Genomic DNA, 23,083 nt, shown 5'->3' on the forward strand with positions numbered 1-23,083 from the left:
ATTGGACAAATGAAATTCAAGTTATGGTTTAAAATTTTTACAATCAAAGGCGGTAAATATTTTCCCTTTGATGAGCAGTTCCTATGTAGTGTGTGTATTTGTTAGTAGAGTGAATAATTATTAACCCTGTATTCATAGAATATATATATTTTTAATTACCATAATATGGTTAAGAAATAGGTTTATTTCAATATTTTTTCATGTTCTGGATTTTAATTAGATTGACAGGAAAAAAAGGGTGAACTAATTATTTCATTATCAAGTCTTTGGATGATAAAAAACATATTTGTTGTTGTTGTTGTTAGTCAATATAACTGATATAAAGGTTTAACTTAAATCGTCAATATTTTTTAAACAAGATTCGTCAATATTTTTCAAACAAGATTATGTAAACATTTTGTTATTTTTTGTATTTGTGTAAAAAATTTGATGCAGTTAAATAATATATTTAAGTTTTAGATGACTTTTGGAACATTTTCAATTATACATCTACTGTAGCTTAAAGAATTGGATTTATAAGTATATATTTATAATATAATCCCATATTGCTGCAGGCAGCAAAATGAAGTGCATCAAGTCAAAATGTCCACAACAAATTTAATATTTTCCTCAATATACAATGTCTATATTTAAATTTAATATATGAGCCGCGCCATGACAAAACCAACACAGTGCGTTTGCTACCAGCATGGATCCAGACCAATCAACGCATCCTCGCAGTCTGATCAGGATCCATGCTGTTTGCTTGCAAACCCTATTACAAGTAGAGAAACTGATAGCGAACAGCATGGAACCTAATCAGACTGCGTGGATGTGCAGGCTGGTCTGGATCCATGCTGGTCGCAAACCCATTAAGTTGGATTTGTCATGGTGCGGCTCATATATCTGTGATTAATACATGTTTCTATAAAACAATGCAAAAACAGTGTAATTATATGATATTATAAGATATAAAATAGAATCAAGCTTTTACCTATAAGAAGTTGAAAATTCCACTCATTTTAAAACATAACAAAATAGCCAACACTGCAGTTTGAACTTTCAACATCAAATACTGGTATATTATATGACAGCTTAAATCTACAGTGTTAATTTACGATCCCCACTTGACATATAAATTGTTCTATATTGGTTTTTAAAATGTTAAAATGGGATCAAATATTTGCTCTTATATCTGTTTTAAAAGATTAACTTGAGATTTAAAAGTTAACATGTCATTTAAATGTGCACTCATTTACCCTGGCATTGATATTAAACAATATTTTAGATTGATGATACCATAAACAACTTTGTATCTTTCAGTGTTTTTCCTTACACACATATACTTCACTTTGATATACACGATTAATTAACTAGTATTCAAGGGAGCTAAATCTTCAGCTTTGTTAAAAAAGTTCACAAATTAAGTCCCTTTAAGCTTTCTAGACGAAATAAGACAAAAATGTAATTTTAACTGTTAAATTATTGTTCCTATTAAAATTGGGCCTTGAATAATTTACCTTGAAGTTACTGTATTGTACGTCAATGCCATTCTTGGAAGACTGTAGATCCTCCGTCCGTTCAAAGGCGTGATCTAACCATTGATCAAGCTCCTGTAACTTGCCGTAGAAATCTTCCAAATCATCGCACATATCATCCAGACGCTTGCAACGCTTACTGGCCTCACTTGCAGCCTGAAATTGGGAAAAACAAATAATTTGAGAAATTGAGATAAACAAAGGAGTTGAGAAATTGGGATAATCAAACAAATGGATAAACAAACAAGTTGAGAAATTGGGATAACCAAAAAAGTTTGAGAAATTGGGATAAACAAAGGAGTTGAGAAATTGGGATAACAAAGGAGTTGAGAAATTGGGATAACAAAGAAGTTGAGAAATTGGGGTAACCAAAGGAGTTGAGAAATTGGGATAAATAAAGGAGCTGATAAATTGGGATAAACAAAAAAGTTGAGAAATCGGGTTTAAAAAAGCATTTGAAAATTTAAAATACCCCTTCTTCTGAACATTATTTTCTATTATTTTCCTTCAGTCAAACTATCAGTACAGAGGTCATCTGATTTCTTTACACAATTATATTCAGTTTTGAGTGTTGTCTGTAACTTTTATATTTATTTTATATTTAACAGCAGATCATGATGTTGTAGGGATCAGATTACAGTGAAAGGGAAAGAAATCTTACATGCAATCAAATTAAAACTGTACAAGTTACTTCCCTTAGCAGAAATATGCTATTAGATACACCACACGGGAGTAACAATTATTCTTTGCCACGTATCGTTTTACCTTGTCTTTACAGCAAAAGTGGGAAAACTTTCTTGCAAGCAAGTTGAATCCTTATGTTAAGTAACTTCCAAAAAAATAAACAAAAAAACTGCATGCAATATGAGAAGACAGGATTTTAATATTTATATGCATGTTGCAATATAATACATCCTCTCTTGTTTTGCTTTCTAACATTCAAACTTCAAGCATTTATACTGTCATGACCCCATTGGTATCACAGTTATCAACAATGATATATTGCAGCATGCAACCTGAAACATGTGCTTTATTTGCATATGTTTGTTTGTTTGTTTGTTTATTTCATTTTACGCCTTTTTCCAACAGTATTTCAGTCATATAGGCGGGTAGTTTCCTAACCATCATTCCTGGAGAGTTACACCAGTACTAGACTACCTTCCTCCACGCTAAACTACCAAAGCATCTCCCGGGGATCGAACCCACGCCAGAGAGGTAATTGGATTAGAAGTCATCGACTCTAACCCCTCGACCACGGAGGCGGTTTATTTGCATATGTTGCGCCACCTAAATCATCAATAAATCAAGAAAATAACCAAACAAAAATAAAAAAAACACAACAATAACACAAAACAAGTAAGAACAAACCTTTCTCCAGAAGTTTTTATATGTATTTTTGCAAGTAAAATTCCTCCTAATATTTCTGGTTCTTAAAACCTTTGGTTCAATTTTACAGTCCCCATTTATGGAAACTTTTAACACCAGTCTGTTTAACCTGTTCATATGAATGTTCACCACAACTTTTGGTTCCATCTTTCTTCTTTTTTTTTTCCAATTAATTCTACAATTTTACTCAAAGTTGGAATAATAAAAGAATAACTTTCAAATATGCATGACTTTTGTTAGTCTAAAAATAACATTCAATGCAATTTCTATGAGGGTCCAGTCAGGTCATTAGATTTATACCTGTATAAAAATCATAAAATTTCAAATTATAGAACACTGACTTTAAAACTTGATCAAAACATGAAATCTAACTTTCATAATACTCCCTTCTTAGAAATTATTACAGCTAAAACTCATAATTATTTAAGATTAAAATTCCATTAATTTGGTCGAAATTGAAGTTTAGGACACTGTAACGCAGCAAATCATGAAAAACTGTTATGCCAACAAAATCACATCCATTGCTTTATCTAAATATCAAAAATTTTGATAAAATAATCAACACATCTTCCAACAATCAAAAAGTTTTACAGCACCGAACTAAATCTTAAATCGCAGGTCCAAAACAATCCAAAAAGTGAAAAAAGCTGAATAAAAATGATCAAATGACAAGTGAACAGTCATTGCATGTCAAAATACTTTTCGATGCGTTACCTTTCAAAAACTTCTCTTTTGACGCAGAGATTTACGAAAACAATCGGTATTCTGTTGTCTAAATGAAAGTACCAAATTACCGTAACAAAAGCATCCAGTATCTAAGAAAGACAAATAAGTATTTAATGATAAAGTATCAATTTCCGAATGAAAAGTCAGAAAAAAAAACGATTAGTCACAATTTACCTTAGACTTGATACTCCTATTATTTGACATCAGATTGAAAATTCAACAAAAAACACTTTCAGATACTTTTATATCGTATGAATATAACCACAGAGGGATGTTTCACAATATTTACCATAGTCAACATCATAACTTTCGGTTAAAACTCCATGATCGAGACTTAATAACGATTTTGTATATATGCATGCATAATTTTTACAAACTTTGTATTCTTCGCCAGGCTTACGGTGTGATTTACTGATACAATGTTATACATTATAAGTTCAAAAGTATATCAAAATTTTCATGCTTCACATGTTCATTCATAAAATTAAATTTTCTTCATTTTATTTTTTAAAACATAATTATACAAGAGCTGTCCGTAAGACAGCGCGCTCGACTTTTTTATTGCTTGCCAATAAAAAAAGTTTTTGCAGTAAAAGGCAATACAAGAATCTCTGTATTTTTAAAGTGAACAATGGCCATGAGCATTAAGATATTTAGTGAAGAATTATTTTACTGAATTGTGTGATACCCTTGAACACTGCAGCAAAGTTTGAAATGTTTAAGTCAAAAGAGGGCTGGTAAGAAAGAAAAAAAAAACTGAGTTGAGCCTTAAATAAATTTAATAGTATTAAACCCACTTTGAGAGAATAAGGTATTTTTACGTCACTCAGAACACCTTGGTAAATGACATAATAACATAATTTTTCAAGAAATCTATGCCAAGGAAGCAGTATATTTTTGTACAATCAGCATAATATATAGATTTGACAGAATTACCTTCTCCTGGACATGTTTGGGAATCATGATTGTAAACAAGTATTCCAACTTTCAAATTAATATCTCAAACAGTTCAGTCAAAAAGTGGACTGGTACTAAAAACTTAACCAAGATTCTAAGTCGATAAAAGGCCTTAATTTTTAAAACAAATCCTTGACAGAGTTACCTTCTCTTGCGTACAGATGGGGGTAATGATGTGAAATAGCATTAAAAGTTTCAAAGCAATATCTCAAAGGGTTAAGGCAATAAGTGGATTTTACCCATATTCAATGTATTTTCTAAGTCAAAAAGGGGCATAATTCTGTCAAAAAACCTTTGACAGAGTTATGTCCTACTTGTCTGTTGATGAAGGTCGTGATGGTAAACAAGTATGGTCAGTTTCAAAGCAATACCTCCAATGGTTTTGAAATAAAGTGAGGTGGTACAAAAAACTTAACCAAGCTCAATACACTTTCTAAGTCAAAAAAGGGCCATAATTCTGTCAAAAACCTTGACAGAGTTATGTACTCTTGTCTGTAGATGGAGGTTATGATGGTGAACAAGTATGGTAAGTTTCAAAGCCATACTTGTAATACTTCTGAAATAAAGTGGGGTGGTACGAAAAACTTAACCAAGGTGTGACGCCAACGCCGACGCCGACGCCGGGGCGAGTAGGATAGCTCCCCTTTTCATAGAAAAGTCGAGCTAAAAATCAATACATTAAAATGACAAAGCGAATGCTTCCTGTGTATTTGAACTTTTTACAAAACACATTTACCTAAACAATGTCAAGTAAACAAGATACAATATACAAGAGCTGTCCGTAAGACAGCGCGCTCGACTTTTTTATTGCTTGCCAATAAAAAAAGTTTTTGCAGTAAAAGGCAATACAAGAATCTCTGTATTTTTAAAGTGAACAATGGCCATGAGCATTCTGATATTTAGTGAAGAATTATTTTACTGAATTGTGTGATACCCTTGAACACTGCAGGTTCAGTGGATAGGAATGAATTTTTTTAGATTTTTTAAGTTTTTTAGTGCTTGCCTATAATACAAAACATTGACAGTTAAGGGCCATAATTCAAATAAGATCTTTGACAGAATTACCTTCTCCTGGACATGTTTGGGAATCATGATTGTAAACAAGTATTCCAACTTTCAAATTAATATCTCAAACAGTTCAGTCAAAAAGTGGACTGGTACTAAAAACTTAACCAAGATTCTAAGTCGATAAAAGGCCTTAATTTTTAAAACAAATCCTTGACAGAGTTACCTTCTCTTGCGTACAGATGGGAGGGGTAATGATGTGAAATAGCATTAAAAGTTTTCAAAGCAATATCTCAAAAGGGTTAAGGCAATAAGTGGATTTTACCCATATTCAATGTATTTTCTAAGTCAAAAAGGGGCATAATTCTGTCAAAAACCTTGACAGAGTTATGTCCTCTTGTCTGTTGATGAAGGTCGTGATGGTAAACAAGTATGGTCAGTTTCAAAGCAATACCTCCAATGGTTTTGAAATAAAGTGAGGTGGTACAAAAAACTTAACCAAGCTCAATACACTTTCTAAGTCAAAAAAGGGCCATAATTCTGTCAAAAACCTTGACAGAGTTATGTACTCTTGTCTGTAGATGGAGGTTATGATGGTGAACAAGTATGGTAAGTTTCAAAGCCATACTTGTAATACTTCTGAAATAAAGTGGGGTGGTACGAAAAACTTAACCAAGGTGTGACGCCGACGCCGACGCCGGGGCGAGTAGGATAGCTCCCCTTTTCATAGAAAAGTCGAGCTAAAAATGGGTCAAAGTTTATGACATGGAAAATATCATAATAGTTCAATCATTTTAAAATTGCTACATTTGAAAGTCTTTAGTTTATACAAATTTATTTTAGGTAATGATTGTGTTGTAAGCTTAGAATAAGCTTATTGAAACACTCTTAAATCTGTTCCTGGAACTACCAGTACTAAGCAATGAGTGTTAAATTTCTTGCTCCATAAAACAGCAGCTTGCCCCTGATGGGGTTTGAACCCAGGCGGCCAGCAATCCTTGTTTTACTAGTCTGAAGAGTTAACCACTCGTCCACACCACCTTCTTGAAATTCTTTGACCAACATAAGGAGAAATTGGCAGATCTACTACCTTAAGAGTCAGCCATGCTGTCAGTCTATGTTGATTCCAATACACCTATGTTGAAACCAAGTCTTAATTCAGGCCAATTAGGCAAATACGTTCAATGGAATCAGGCCTTCCTTAAAATCATTCATACAATGAATACAATCTGATAAACAGATGTTAGCCTTATTGTCAAAATTGACTGCATATTGCATCAAAAGTCTACAAAACTCAGACCCCCATAAGGCCAATGTGCAGATTTAATCCAGCCTTCTTGATCATTTATTCAATCAAACCACTCTTTAAACAGCTTTAATAATCATTCATATTTTGATCTGACAATCTTTTAACTTACCAACGAACAATTCCAAGTTCAAAATGGAAACAAATCTATTATATAGAACCAAGCAGGTTACGTAAAGAATAATAAACAGCTGTGCCGCTCAAATGAAATTTGATTATGAGAGTATAATCTAACCAGTCTGCGCTGCACTTTATTATTAGCTGAAGTTAAAACTTGTAACAATGTTACAAAAGGATATTTGTATACAATTAATGTTCCATCACATGAAATAAGGCAATATGATCATAATGTCACAGTGTACTTCATGATAAAAATTTTTAATTTTAACAACAGTCAAGTCACAAAATAAAGCAAAATACTATGTATTTTTTAACGGAAAAAAAAGAAATAAAGAGAATCTATCCTTGCTTAAATGCTATAATTGTTTAAATAAAAGATGGCTTGATACATGATATAACAATGAAGTTAATTAAACATCTTTCATGATTTTATAATAATATCGGATGCTGGGGTGGGATTAAGTTGGAGGAGTTAGTGGGAGGGCTTACGAACATACATGCATAATGTACATTTTATATAATTTAATTTGAAGTTTGATCAGGGTCTTTATCGTTGATAGTTCATTTTTTTGTATGTTGATATTGAAATCCCTTAAACTTTGAATGGAGTGTTCAAAATTCAAAGCTGGGCAAATCCATTATACAAATTCAGTGGGGTCCACAAAGCAGATAAATAATTCAAATCATTTTATTAAAGTGAATAAGTCTATAATGGAAGGTGTGTAATACAATTTACAATTATGTTGATCATTCATGTTGTAACGTCCCCGACGTCCGAAATTGTCTCGGGAATCAGAGGTGTCTGTCCCAGAAATGATTTATGTCTCGGTAAAAATAAAAATCTAAAATAATATTCTTTGCAGCCTAGAATTGTTCCAACTTTTTTTTTTCTTCAAACAATAGTTTATATTTAAGAATATACAAACAGATACATTTCTATTGTTTTAATGATTAAGGAAAATGTGTCTATTGTAAACCAATCCACTTTATTAAAAGTGAGTTTAAAGATAAATTTCAAACTGATGAAAAATTTGGCTGGTATTTTCTTAAATCAATCAATATTTATTTTCTCCATATATTTGTTGATATTATGTTAATGTCATACACTGTTTAGTTATTGTGCATGTTTTTATGACCTTATAGGCTTTAAAGCCTAAAATAAAATGTCTACATAAATGCATACAAAGGAAAGATTGTCTATTCAGCAAAATTCAAAACAGTAAATAATTAGTTTCCACTTTATTACAGTTAGAAGTCAGTCAACTGCATAGAAAATTGCATATAATAAACATTAATGCTCTAAAAATATTACATTAAAATAATTATGCAATAATTCAAGCATTGACCAGATTTAAAGTGCAAGAATATAAATACTTAAATCTGATAGATTATCCTGAAGTCAATATTGAAACGATTAAACCGATGAAGGGGAAACTATTTACCTATAAATGCAAACCTATTCTTAATGTAGGTAAAAGAATAATGTAAATGATTCATGCAGAATCTATTTTTAGATTTATTCTTCAAAATTATTTTCTCAAACTGAATTAATTTCTTTATTAACATTGAAGAAACCTTTCCAACAAGGGAAATTACAACAAAAATGATAAGGATTTTTCTGAATGATAATATAATAAGACATCATTAAATTTCATTTTGAATAGAAAAAACTTTATATCAAAAAAAGCATTTACACAATTAATGTATCGCATGCCAAAAAGGGGGGAAAAATAGGAATTGAATTATAATCTTCAACATTACTAATTATAAAAAGATTCAGAAAATGAATTACCAAACTTTTTTTCAATAAAAAACTTACTTTGACAATGTCATAGTGCCTGCTATGTTTAACTGACCAAAAACATCCACCATATTTCCATTTTCGTATAAATGCATGATAACGTTTAAACATCATAATGGCATAGGTATCTTAAATTTCTATCTTACACTCACATTAAAAAAACATCTAACTTTAATTCTGTCTCTTTTCCTTTTGAAATCCAATATTTATTACACACAAAAAATCTTATCACTTTTCTTTTCAAACTGAATCCATATTCAACATTTTAGATTCCATCTACTAAAAAAAAATATAAAAACAAAAGTTCATATCCTATGTGTTCTAGTCTAAATCTATTCACCATCGATAAAACAAATCCATTAAGCACAATTAACGTCCTTTTAATTAAGTATATTGGAAAAAATTCAATCTTTTAACTATTTTTCTGCTCTTATACGTATATTTTGCATTTTTTCTACTCCTTTTTAACATTTGAAGATTTTAATCCATACATGCTCTAAATGCTAGCTAATAGATCAAACAAATTGTAACTCCCACTTTCAGACAATTTATGTCCGATGTTTTGACTTTTCCACATTTTGCACTTGAAGATTATAATCTCCTATTACATGTATTTAACTCTTGTTAAACATGTGTTTCATTCGTTATAGTTATGTACCTACATTGTACTATAAGTAAGTAGGTAGTAGTAGTAGTATATACTATTACAAAACTCATTTACGAAAAACACAATTATCTTCTGACCGAATAAAAGGACATGTTTAAAACATTCTAGCTTACTGTTTATACCTATGAAATATGTATATAAAATTAAACCATTCAAAAATATTCAATACTGTCTCACATTAAGAATTTGGCATTTAATGGACTAGCTGTCTTTTTTATAATTTTGAAATTCCCTTTCTGTGTTTGTGTGACAAAATTTCTTTTTTACAAAATCACTTTTCCAGTTTTTTGCATGACAAAATTTTTTGTACCAAACATATTTTGCCTCTTAATATAAAACAAATGCCTTAATTCAAACATTAAATGGTTTTAATTTCATCAAAACTATTCAAGCATGCATAATTATAACTTCCCTGGACATATCCTCTGTGCAGCATGTTTTTTTTTGGTTGTAATTCAAATGGCCTGACCTTTAATAGTCTGGCTTGTATTTTTGTCTGTAATTTTCACTGTATTCATGACTAAACCCCTAGCTGGGTTATCATGTTTAAACCATCTTTTCATCACAAAGAAGATATCAGTTGTTTGGTACAATTTTAACAGCATGGTTCCAGTGGGTAATGTATTATGTGTGATTTTCATCCCAGATTGATATTTTGTACAGTCAAAATAACCAGAGTATCATGTCAAGAGGTTTCTCCACAAGTACCTCACAACTTCCACATATTCAAGAGAACACTCTTAAACAGTTCTAATTTCTTCTAGAGTTTGACACATACAACCATGTTGGAGAACTGATGCTCACTTTAAATATGTTTCTAACAAAATTCTAAATCCATGTGGGTCACAAGTCATTACATAAGCTTTTCAGTCTTGATAAACCCGATAAAAAAAAAGCCGAAAAACTTAACAACATCCATTTTTTTTCACAAAACTATTTTTAAAAACAAGTATTGTATTAGATAACAGGGAAAAAAGTATTGTGTATCAATCAATCATTTACTTATTAAAAACAGTACTGTAACAGGTGGTACATAGGTAGATTAGTCAACATTATTTTTCTGGGTCATTTTAAAACTGCAATAACATGTTTGAACAAAAGAAAGACTTACAGCAGTTTTGCAGTCAACCCTCGAATTTTGTAACGTTTTCTGTGTCGAAGTAAATTATTTGTTTTTCTGCGGTTGTTTTTTTACACCAATTTCAATACATTATTGGTAATATATCATTGGTAAATCCACCTAACTGGATTTTACTGGACAACTAACCAGTAAACTGGATAACTAGCCAGTAAACTGGATCACTAGCCAGTAAACTGGATCACTAGCCAGTTATTACCAACACCTCTTCAACTGACCGACAAAATATAGTGTACAATCATATAAATTGTGATTCATGACATTGCAATGTTTACTATAAAATTAAAATAGGAATGTCATTCTTCTTTGTTTATTTAAAAAAGAAATCAGTCAGTTAAATTTTGAATTGAATTCCAAGTCGGTGCTTCATAGGCAATTATCATTTTTACTCTTTGTTTGAGGTCAATTATAGCAAAATTTTAAGTATAACTAAAAATATTAATTATCTTTACCTTTGTAAAAAATTTCATTCAAAAATGCCCTAATTTTACCTTTAAAAGACAACTTTCATTCTTAAATCTTAATTTCTCTTGGAGTAGGTATGAATCATGCAATAACGGCCAAGTTTCCCAGGTTGGTGTAATTCTAAGGTTCTAAAAAGACTTTTTTTCTAAATTTGTAGAAAAATTTATGGTATGAAGGTTATACAAAAATAGGCAACTTTCAAATGCATACAATTTGACACGCCTAAATGAAACCACTGGCTTAACAACAAAGTCCCAGCACTACTGGTCCAAATTCAATTTAGCATGGGATAAATGCAAACACTTTGAGCATGTCTTGCAAAGTAATGTACCATGTCTTGTGACATTGTGCATAAGCATGTAAAAGTCATATTTATTACTTTAACATACATGATACCAGCATGGTAGGTCATATTATACTTAAGTCAGTCACTGCTATACAGTAGCAAATTTCAGTCTCATATCTAAGACTAGACTTATAGCTACATCTCGATAAATCATTTTTGTGTTGCCTGTACCCTGGTCAATGATTTATGTGTTTTATTCAATGTTACATTATAATTAATGAACACTGAATGTGTCATACTGGTGATAAATGACCACAGTGTGTTATCTTAGCTAACTAATGTTTCTGACTTACAGAAAAAACAAAACTTTCTTAATGTAAAGAACACCACAAAAACTTGTAGATCTGTTAGTAGAAAATCATCATTAATTCTAATCTTAAGTACAATATCTTAGCAGTAATTTTAGTAAATCCTTTTTGTAACTCCTTCTTTAGCTTCCAGTCATGACTAACATGTTTTGTTAAAATCATGAATAGGGTACTTAAATGTCTGATTGATGTTACATTGGATATTTCATTTAAAAGAAAGCAACAAGAAAGACTTAATTAGGCAGAGATCACATATCTGCGGGCTGAAGATGATATAAATAGAGAATGAATGTTAAAAAGAGCTTATGGGCAAATGAGACAAGATTGGGATGTGAGAGAAGATTGGGAAGTGACAGGAATGGAGAAAAATGAGAGAAGATGGTAGAAGATAGTTAAGATTGACAAATGTAATAACTACAGTACAGTTCAATACACAGATAAGACTAAGTAATTACACATTGGCAATACTGGAAGTTAAACCAGCAGATTTGACACTATTACCATAACCTTAATCAAATCTTGCAAAAACATTAATAAAATAAGCAGAAATTTTATGATTGTTTGATTCCTTTGATTTTACTGGATACCAACACAATCTAGGTCATATAGCATGTATGGTGTTGAAACAGGAAAGATGATTTTTGGCTGCAATTCTGATCCCTCGAACCTTAAATGCAACCCCTCAGCCACAAGGGGGAATTTATAAACAGAACAGATCATTTCCTATGTGGACAAAGGTACATTCATAATAATTGTACTAAATTGGCCTTTGCCCTATAACTGTTTCCCCTAATTTTATTGACAACATTCTTGTGTTGTAAGTCTCAGCTGAAAGAATTGTGTAAAACTTATCTTGTCTCCATCAAGACCAAAATGTAACACACTTGTTGAAAACATCTTACCAAACTGATAATACACTTTTCAAACAGGCCTAATTTGTATACAAATAACAGGTACTGGTTAATAATGGAATGTCCTTTGCATTTAAATGATTGTCTGCCACAGTGACTCTTTTTCTATTTTTTGTGGGAGGGAGTGGGATAAAGATCATTTAGTTACATAACAATCTATAATATATTGGTCTACAAAGAAATGAAAATGGACATAAAGGAGTGGTCATTTGAAGAGATTAACATCTTAAGATTGTTAAAAAAGGAAAATCAAACAAAAAATAAAATTGGTCTACCACTGTGCCACACAGTGATCCTCCCAAAAAAAAACTGCCTCATCATTTAAACAGAAAATTATCATAATCGTCTTTTATTTTTTTGTGAGAAAGAATTCAATTTTTAAATATAGATTTCATATGTTGGTTAAGTGGTTTATTACTGAAAACAATATTTTTTAACCATTACCATGCTAATTATCTTAAATGGACTTGTCCATCTTTCAACCTGGACAAGACCATTGATCATTTTAGGGATATTGTTTTTTAAAACTTGTAGCCTTGGTAAATCCTTTCACCATCAGCAGGCCAAAGGTAAGGCGTAAAGAAATCAGATGTTACAAACTTAAAACTGGCATAACTTTATAAACTTTCAAGAATACAGAAAGCCACTGTTGCAATAAATAAGAAAGAAAAAAAAAGAAGCATATACTCACAGTGTCAAGCCGAACTTTCAGGTCTGTAGAGCTAGATTTAAGTTTCTGTAGTTGTTGTGCGCACTCGTCTTTTTTATCAGCTTTGTTTGTCTGTACCAGTGTCTGGACTTGTTGTATAGATTCTTTAATTTCTACCTCTTTCTCCTCAACTCCTTGTTTCAGATCCTGTAAAATTTAAAAATTTAATTAAAATTTGATTAAAATTTAATTAGAATTTAATTTTAAAGATTTTTGGTTATAAAATACAAGTTTATCCCATTGAAAATTAATTTAATTGATTTTTGGTTATAAAATTCAAGTTTATCCCATTTATTTTAGTGATATATGGTTATAAAATACAAGTTTATCCCATTTATGTGTATGATTTTTGGTTATAAAATGCAAGTTTATCCCATTTATGTGTATGAGTTTTGGTTATAAAATGCAAGTTTATCCCATTTATTTGAGCCAGTTTTGGTTAAAAAAATACAAATCAACCTGATTGAAAATTCAATATTATAAAATCAACAGAGAAAAAACAAACCAAACAGGTATAACCAATAATATTGTGATTAAGATTAAATGAAAGAGTAGATAATCAAACAGGGTATGTGTGGAGATTACAACAAGATTAACCTCCCTTGGTTCATAAAAAACGGTTTTTTTTAAGGTTTCTTTACATTTCTCTCTTTAGCTTCCAATATAAAAAGTAAGGTACATCTACATGTATTAAAAAAGTTACAATTTTAATATAAAAAATTAAAACTTTTTTTTAACCGTTACTGAAGACACATTACCCATGCAACCAGTGCAGACCAAGATCAGCTGGCATGTCCCTGCTGTTTGATCATGGTCTGCACTGTTTACCATTAAATCAGTTATTTTGAATTTTTGATTGTCCATTCATTAAAAGAATTTATTACTGAATAAAACTGCATGTTTAAAATATTGGCTATTGTTGAAATAAGTGTATGAATACCAGCTGCCATATAAATGATTGCCCAAATCCAACATTTTATTTGATATTGCAAGTATATCACATGCATATGCCTGAGTAAGGTTTGGAGTCAATTCAGAATTTCAGTAAAAACTTATATACAATATAAACTTACATGACAGTCTTCCCTTTGTTTCTCCAGGGTTTCAAGCCTTTCACTGGGAGGTTTTTGCTGTGCTAGCTTTCTTTCTATATCCTCCAGCCATTCGGACTTTTCTTTAATATCCAGCAGGCTTTGTACCACCTCCTCTTCCTCCGTCGCCAAACTGACATCCCCGCTAGCTGGATCAATCTTGACCTTTGAGGTCATTGTTAGGAAACCGTTGGCAAGTGCATCACGCAGGGACATCTTCTGCCCGTTTGGCGCAACAAAACTTGTCGTTCTTGGATTAACACGGTTACTATCAATCAAATCTCGTAAAGATGAGGAAGTATCGGCAAAAACATCCGGATTTATTTCCGGTTCAATTAAACCTCGTTCAATGGCTTCTTCCAAGGACATTACTTCTCCAGTTTGCGGATTACGGAATTTACCAATTTCAGGATCAAATATTCCAGAATCTATGAGAGAACCTAAACTTACAATATTTCCACTTTCATTATCTACAAGCATGACACTGTTTGGATCAAACACTCCATTATCGATTGCTTCCGACATTGTCATACGTTGTCCGGTAACGGGATCTGTTATAATTCCATTTCTTAAATTGATAACACCGTTATTTGCCAAATCCTTCAGAGACATTTTATTTAGTGCCTCTAGTAATGGAACACATAAACGTGGATCTATTTTTCCCGCCTTTATTGCTTCTGCTAAAGGTATTGCCTCACCTGTTAATGGATTGATATACTGGCCATTTTTCAAATCTAAAATGCCTTGTTTAATTGCATCCTCTAATGAAATTTCTTCTCCGGTCAAGGGAGAAACAACACATTTTACACTGGTGTCTGTTAAAGGTGCTAATTTTCCTAATATTTCATTACTTTCTACAATTTTATTTGGATCAATATGGGTTTGCACTAATCCTTTCAACACAGCATCAGATAAAGTCATTTCTTCACCTGTTTTTGGATCAACAAATTTACCTGTTTCAGGATTGAACAGTCCTTTTTCTATAGCATCTGCCAGTGATATGACCTTCCCAGAATTGTTATCGAAAAGGAAGACAGAATTTGGGTCAATTATTCTCTGTGAGATGGCAGCTTGAAGGGATATAGTATGTCCTGTATTGGGGTCAGTTACGAGGCCAGTATCTGGGTCAAACTTTCCTTCATCAATGAGAGCACCCAATGAATTATCTTTATAAACGTCAAGAATTTTTTTAGCAGCTTTTGGTGACATCAATTTTTTCTGAATTGCTTCTTCGATTGACATCGGTTCTTGACCAGGCAGTTTGAACTGATTTTTTGCGAAGTCAATCAAACCTTGTGAAACTGCTTCCTCAAGTGAGATTTCGCGTTTACCTGAATTCTTTTGAAGTGGCACAGAAACGTCATGTTTTGATCGTAATTTGTCGGCTAGTTTCTTATTTGGGTCATGTTCCTCTCCGTCAAATTCATCAATACCTTCAAGAATATCTCCAGCACCTGGTATAAACTTTTGTTTTTTAATATGAAGCTGTTTAAATGTCAAAACGTTCTCACTAGGAGTGTTCGAGTCAACCGGCCGCACCTTAATAAATCCTTTTTTGATTGCGTCTGCTAATGCCATCGTTTCCCCTGTATGGGGATTACGATACAGAGAGTTCATTGGGTCAATAACACCATCTTGTATTGCACGTTTTAATGTTAATTCTTCGCCTGTACTTGGATTAATAACTGACTGCACGTCATACGAAACATCTGAAAAATCAACGCACGTGAACATTCCATTATCTTCTGTTATTTCATCTAACAAAGCGGGATCTGCGACAAGATATCCATTTTGGACTGCCTCCAAGATGCTCATCTTTTCCCCGGTGAGCGGGTTTGTGTAGGAACCAGTCCGAGGATCAATTATACCAGATGTTATAGCCTCTTTAACACCGATCCATTCTCCAGTTTTAGGATCGATAACCCCTTCTACCGGATACATGACCGTCTGCATCTTATTTCTCATTGGCGTAAATCCTCCACTGACAGCATTACCATTTTGAAGATGTTCATTAAAATCGGCAATTATCAAGCCTCTCTGAATAGCTTCAGGTATAGAAATGACTTCTCCGGTGTCCGGGTTCCTATATGTACCATTGATCTGATCTAATATACCATTTGATAGTGCCTGGAATACGCTCAGTTGTTGTTTGGTACGTGGGTCAATTACACCTATAAATATAAAAGAAAACTTTTTTATAACAAACAAGGGTAATCTTTGGGGAAGGAAAAATTGCCCCGTACTTCCCTTTTAAAATTTTTGTTTATTTTTGGTTTTCATCTTTGAAACATTTAATTTGAAATTTGATACCACTAAACCCCTTTCGGGGGCTAGGATTTTTACGAAATTATTTTTTCAAAAGATCCAAACCAGCCCAAATTCCTTTTTAATTTTTTGTGAATAAGCTTACGGGGTCCTTTTTTTTTCCAATTTTTTTATTAAGTAAAAAACAAAAAAACAAAAAATTTACAAAAAAAAAACATATCCAAATTTTAATTCTGAAAAATGCCGCTTTCAAGTTTGTAAACATAATAAACGAACACACATACCTGCAATCACGAACGACTTTGTGTCTTTAAGTACTCCACTGGCAGCGGCACTGTCACCTCCAACAGCCGAGGCTACACGACGTAGTTTCTGACGTCGTCTCGGAGGAGGTATTGGCGGTTTACCGTGGCGTCTTTCATGTATATAGAGCTCTGATCGCACCCTAGTTACCGACATCTTCTTGGTCTGAATGTCGATATCTACCACTGGAAGTGCCCTGCATGGTTAAAGTAAATTATTTCTTATACATGTATTATTCTATTGATAATTCTAACTTAAGAAAAACAATGTTAGACTGTCTCAATAACCTTTAATTTCAAAGTACACTTTGACCTATTATCCTGCAAATTTAAATCTGCTCTTTAAAAGCATTAATTATTCATTTTCTTTCCTATCCAATATATGAACAATCCATGTACTGACGAATAACTTAAGGATTTAATTCAAACAATTTTTTCAAGATTTCACTTTTCTGCTTTTGTTTCTATCTTATATATATGCAAAATTTCATCACTACCAAAAGTTATATTCCTTTTTATGCATGCAATTTGATTTGATTACAAAATATTATACATACATTTCAAAATAGGCCTTTGAGGAGTACGTCGGTCCTGTCAGATCTGGTAACAGGACACCCGTCTTCTCTCTCGTGTTGTGTAAATTTTTATTGTATGCCTTTGCATATGTTATAAATTCCTAAAAATATATATAATAAAATATATATAATATACATATATTGTTCATATTATAACAAAGGGCATTAGTAAATTCAATTTCATGAATAAAATAACAAATTTAATCTTACTTAATGAAAATAAATATAAAATTCACAAAATTTATAATATATCAAGGACAGCAAGATTTTTATCAGTTTCCAAAATATATTGCATAGCTCATGAACTAATATAGCAAACTTTATGTTCACAAATTCATTTGATTCATTTTGTAAGGTTTAATTCAATATAAAAACTATTATGTTCAAATGGTGTAATTCAAGTCTTAGTGGTGAAGGAAGAGTGATTTATATTCCCTTTAAATACGTACCATTTCAGATAATACTCTATTGCTAGTAGAAAAAATTATGGACACTCTGTCAACCTGTCATTACACTTTCTCAAATGTTAGGGAAAAGTTTGACTATTACTTCAAACACGTTTGTTTGTTTCATTTTACGCCTTTTCCCAACAGTATTTCAGTCATATAGGCGGGTAGTTTCTTAAACATTGTTCCTGGAGAGTTACACCAGTACTAGACTACCTTCCTCCGCGTTAAACTACCAAAGCATCTCCCGGGGATCGAACCCATGCCAGAGAGGTAACTGGATTAGAAGTCATGGACTCTAACCCCTCGACCACAGAGGCGGTTATGACAACTATACCATTCATTAAAACTACAGGCGCTCTTTCAACAAGCTGTTACACTTTTTCAAATTTATAATAAATTGTGCCTATCTAGAACAAAACTTCTCATTATGAAAACAAAAAGAAGCAACTTAAGTTTCTTACCTTATATATAGTCAATGTCTTCGCGTTAGCCTGCCATGTGAGTGTTGTGCCATTCTGGGTATCTTTAGCACTTGGTTTAACTTGACTCAAGATCTTACGGAAGGTCGTTGCCTGGGAGACGAGGTCACGATAATCTACATCGTCCTCTGTCTGATCAGGTCTGAGCACCTGTACAGCCTCATTCATCAGTCTCATGAGATCTGCTTTCTGATTGGCTGATATACTGTACAACTGAAATTGTAAAATATCATCTGATTGGCTGACATACTGTATAAATGAAACTGCAAAAAATCATCTTATTGGCTGCCGTACGTGTCCATGTTTTAATGTTAAGTTATTATTTTGTATCCTGATTGCAATGCAAGGAACACTTCCCTTATAAAGCCTGCGCCAGTATTATTTATCATTTCCACCCTAAATATCTCAAATGGGCTTATCTATCCTTTATTCTGGACAAAACCATTTTTATATTTAGGGAAAATTTTCAAAATAAATATTGACTGACTAGCAAACAGAGCAGACCACGATCAGACGGTACCAAGGTAGATTCTGTTGCTGCTAAGGTCATGAAAAGGTCAGAAATGTTAAAGCTGTACAAGACGTTTACCTCTTTAACTGTCGTATCCTCAGCAGAGGCTGTCAGAAACTGTGTTAGTTGAACTCTTAGTCTCTTCAGAGTTGTCTCCCAGTTAACTACAAGCTGATCTTTGGCCCTGAAATATTGTGATAAAATAATATTTGTATGAATTCGGTAAATTGTAAAATTTCAGTAAATGGTTAAATAACAGTAAAATCAAAAAAATGTCAAATTTCATAAAAACTGGAAAATTTCACAAAAACGGAAAATTTCAGTAAATTGGAAAGTTTCAGTAACTAGTAAATTTTCAGTAAATGGGAATATTTCTTGAAAAATGGAAACTATCAGTAAATTGAACAAGAAACATGGCAATGCCATGAAACCAGGTTTTCAATTATCACCATTGTAGATAAATATGTTGTATTTGAAATACAAATACAAGCAACAAACAATGTAACTATGTGCAATGTAAAACATGAATAATGTAGGAGGAATTGCCACTGAAGAAGTGTTCACTATAATATTATGTATAAGGAAAAAAACAAAGGGCCATAATTAGGTCAAAAACTATCCAATCACAAAACCCCGACAATATGTGCCAGGGTGCTTGATGACAAAGCTTCTGTGAAAGTTTGAACAAAATCCGTTGAGAAATGTAGGACGAGTTCAGCACAGAAGAATTTGTTCACTATAATTATATTGATAATTCTGTATAATGAAAAACAAGTTACAAAGTAGACATGAAATAATATATCATATCTTTTTTAAATTACCTCCAAAGATGATATGACCTTTGACTGCCAAATCAAGTTAAAATCATGTAAACAGGATTTTCAATGTTAATGTCACTGTGACCTTGACCTTGGAGCCAGCCATGCGGAACATGCGTTCTGCACGTCATCTTGATGTGGTAAACATTTGTCTGAAGTTTCATCAAAATTCTTCAAAGGGTTGAAGAGTTACAGAGCGGACAGGATTTTCAATGTTAATGTCACTGTGACCTTGACCTTGGAGCCAGCCATGCGGAACATGCGTTCTGCACATCATCTTGATGTGGTAAACATTTGTCTGAAGTTTCATCAAAATTCTTCAAAGGGTTGAAGAGTTACAGAGCGGACACAATTTCGTTTGACGCCCGACGCCCGAAGTTAAAATCATGTAAACAGGATTTTCAATGTTAATGTCACTGTGACCTTGACCTTGGAGCCAGCCATGCGGAACATGCGTTCTGCACGTCATCTTGATGTGGTAAACATTTGTCTGAAGTTTCATCAAAATTCTTCAAAGGGTTGAAGAGTTACAGAGCGGACAGGATTTTCAATGTTAATGTCACTGTGACCTTGACCTTGGAGCCAGCCATGCGGAACATGCGTTCTGCACGTCATCTTGATGTGGTAAACATTTGTCTGAAGTTTCATCAAAATTCTTCAAAGGGTTGAAGAGTTACAGAGCGGACACAATTTCGTTTGAGGCCCGAAGTTAAAATCATGTAAACAGGATTTTCAATGTTAATGTCACTGTGACCTTGACCTTGGAGCCAGCCATGCGGAACATGCGTTCTGCACGTCATCTTGATGTGGTAAACATTTGTCTGAAGTTTCATCAAAATTCTTCAAAGGGTTGAAGAGTTACAGAGCGGACAGGATTTTCAATGTTAATGTCACTGTGACCTTGACCTTGGAGCCAGCCATGCGGAACATGCGTTCTGCACGTCATCTTGATGTGGTAAACATTTGTCTGAAGTTTCATCAAAATTCTTCAAAGGGTTGAAGAGTTACAGAGCGGACACAATTTCGTTTGACGCCCGCCCATCCGCCCAGCCGCCCATCCGCCCATCCGCCCATCCGCCCGCCATACCCCAATCTAATAACCAGGATTTTCAAAATTGAAAACCTGGTTAAAAATTTTAGTAATTGGCAAAACTGTAAAATATCAGTAAATTGTAAAAAATTCAGTAAACTGTAAAATCTCAGTAAAATGGAAGATTTTAGTTAATTGTAAAATTTCAGTAAATTGTGAAATTTCAGTAAATTGTGAAATTTCAGTAAACAGTAAAATCTCAGTAAACTGTAAAATCTCAGTAAAATATGGAAATTGGAAAATCATACCTGTCAGCTTCGTTATAAGCCTTCTTGTCAGGTGGTGGTATAACAAGTATAATTCCTGGAACCTCAGCCTCTGTTCCATCAGAACATCTTATCTACAAAATAAGGAAGATTTGAGCCTCGTCATGACAAAACCAACATAATGGTTTTCACTTACCAAGTCTATTACAAGTAGAGAAACTGATAACGACAGCATGGATCCTGATCAGACTGCGCGGATGCAAGGGCTGGTCTGGATCCATGGTGGTTGCAAACGCACTATGTTGGTTTTGTCATGACGCGGCTCAATTTTGTCAACAAAATCTATCACCTTTCTAATAAAACAATGTCAATCTTTTTAAGTGACTTCTTAAAAGATTTAAGATATATCATGCTCAAATATGATATCTGGAAAAAAAATCTGATAATTATTATACAGTCTCTTTTGCAATGTAAAATAAACATTTTCTGACTACACACAGAGAAAATTATGTTATGTTTAAAACTCTACACACTACATGTAATCACATTGTGATAGCACAGTGTCATTATTATGTTGAGAATAAAAATCACTATATTATGATGTATACATATTTACCTGCCAGTTGTCAGAATCTGTATTGTTCAATATAATACACTCTTCCCCATCTTTCAATGTCACCTAAATTTAAATAAAAGAAAATAGAATATATAAAGGTGGTTTGGTTTTAACATTATTATTTTCACTTGTTTTGATTGTGATAAAAAGCTGAAAACTCCTTCAAATTACTCTAAAGATTGCTTGAACCAGAAACTAACAACCGGAAACTAACAACAGGAAACTAACAACAGGAAACTAACAACAAGAAACTAACCAGTAATGGTATCATTTGAGGAAACATGGTTATGACCCAAGTAGAGGTCAAACCCATGATCCCTGGGTAAAAGAAATCACCTTTACCACAAGTACACCTCTCTCTACTTAAAAGAATTATCTATTTTTTATAATATTGCAGTAATTCAATTACATTTTGAAAATCAAATACTTATAAGAAAGTACAAACTTTTGTTCAATTAACCATGACAGATCTTTATTAGCAGACTTGATGACAAAATTTTAATATTTCTTCTAATAAAATGATTAAAATAATTTCTTCTATTCTGAACTGTAAATAATAGGCCAAAAATAATCAGTCAAAAATAATAGGCCAAAAATAATCAGTCAAAAGTAATAGGCCAAAAATGATTGGCCAAACAAATAAAAATTTGCAGTTAACAATTCAATATACCTCTTGATGTTGGTAATCCACTAATGCCCTTCCTTTGATTCCATACTCTTCAATGTCTTTTCTCAAATGTATGGGGTACACCTCGTGACTTCTTGTACTCAGTTTCTCAACTCGCGACTGATAATCTAACAATGTATTAGTCACATCCTACAAATAAATTCAAACATTACATATATTTTGTCTGGCTAAAATTATATCTGAAATTTATCTTTTATTTCAAATTAATCCACAGCTTGGACAGCGCAGTGGAATATTCACAGTGCTCGACAGGTAGAAAGGGACATAACTCTTCCCAGTAAAAAGGTTAGTCAGAGTTATGGAACCTATGCCCATCATGTAAGATAAATCACAGAGAATAAGTGTGTGAAGTTTTGAACCCATTCCCTTTAGTAGTTTTAGAGTAAGCAACTTGCATGCAAGAGCATAACCATAAATCATAACAATGCTGGCCTGTGATGCTAGTGATTTTTTTGTCATTTTATTTATAATTTATTTGTAAGTCAAAATCACTGATTTTTCCAAATTGATATCTATAGACTATAATAAATTAATGTTTTCTTGCTTCCATTCAATAAACTTAATATCACTTGTTGAGGGAAAAAGAAACATCAACAGCTCAAATTTTTACATAGTACTGCTCTACTGCCTG

General features: G+C 32.6%; 1 protein-coding gene across 10 annotated transcripts in view; it reads right to left on the minus strand.

Moving 5' to 3' along the window:
* The window catches only part of LOC132758994 (microtubule-actin cross-linking factor 1, isoforms 1/2/3/4/5-like), a 126,403-nt gene that overhangs the window by 74,430 nt on the left and 28,890 nt on the right, over positions 1–23,083 (minus strand). For all 10 annotated transcript variants that reach the window (XM_060750714.1, XM_060750723.1, XM_060750715.1 and 7 more), the window contains 10 exons: positions 22,435–22,581; positions 21,765–21,827; positions 21,191–21,282; positions 19,113–19,218; positions 18,506–18,736; positions 17,578–17,696; positions 17,003–17,217; positions 14,436–16,624; positions 13,345–13,509; positions 1,500–1,673 (listed from right to left, as the gene is read on the minus strand). In XM_060750714.1, the coding sequence (XP_060606697.1) occupies positions 1,500–1,673; positions 13,345–13,509; positions 14,436–16,624; positions 17,003–17,217; positions 17,578–17,696; positions 18,506–18,736; positions 19,113–19,218; positions 21,191–21,282; positions 21,765–21,827; positions 22,435–22,581 (3,501 nt within the window). The remainder of the gene's footprint in view (positions 1–1,499; positions 1,674–13,344; positions 13,510–14,435; positions 16,625–17,002; positions 17,218–17,577; positions 17,697–18,505; positions 18,737–19,112; positions 19,219–21,190; positions 21,283–21,764; positions 21,828–22,434; positions 22,582–23,083) is intronic.

The sequence above is a fragment of the Ruditapes philippinarum genome, unplaced genomic scaffold, assembly GCF_026571515.1.
Source record: "Ruditapes philippinarum isolate M1 unplaced genomic scaffold, ASM2657151v2 ctg2317_1_1_1_1, whole genome shotgun sequence".
Classification (NCBI taxonomy): Eukaryota; Metazoa; Mollusca; class Bivalvia; order Venerida; family Veneridae; genus Ruditapes; species Ruditapes philippinarum.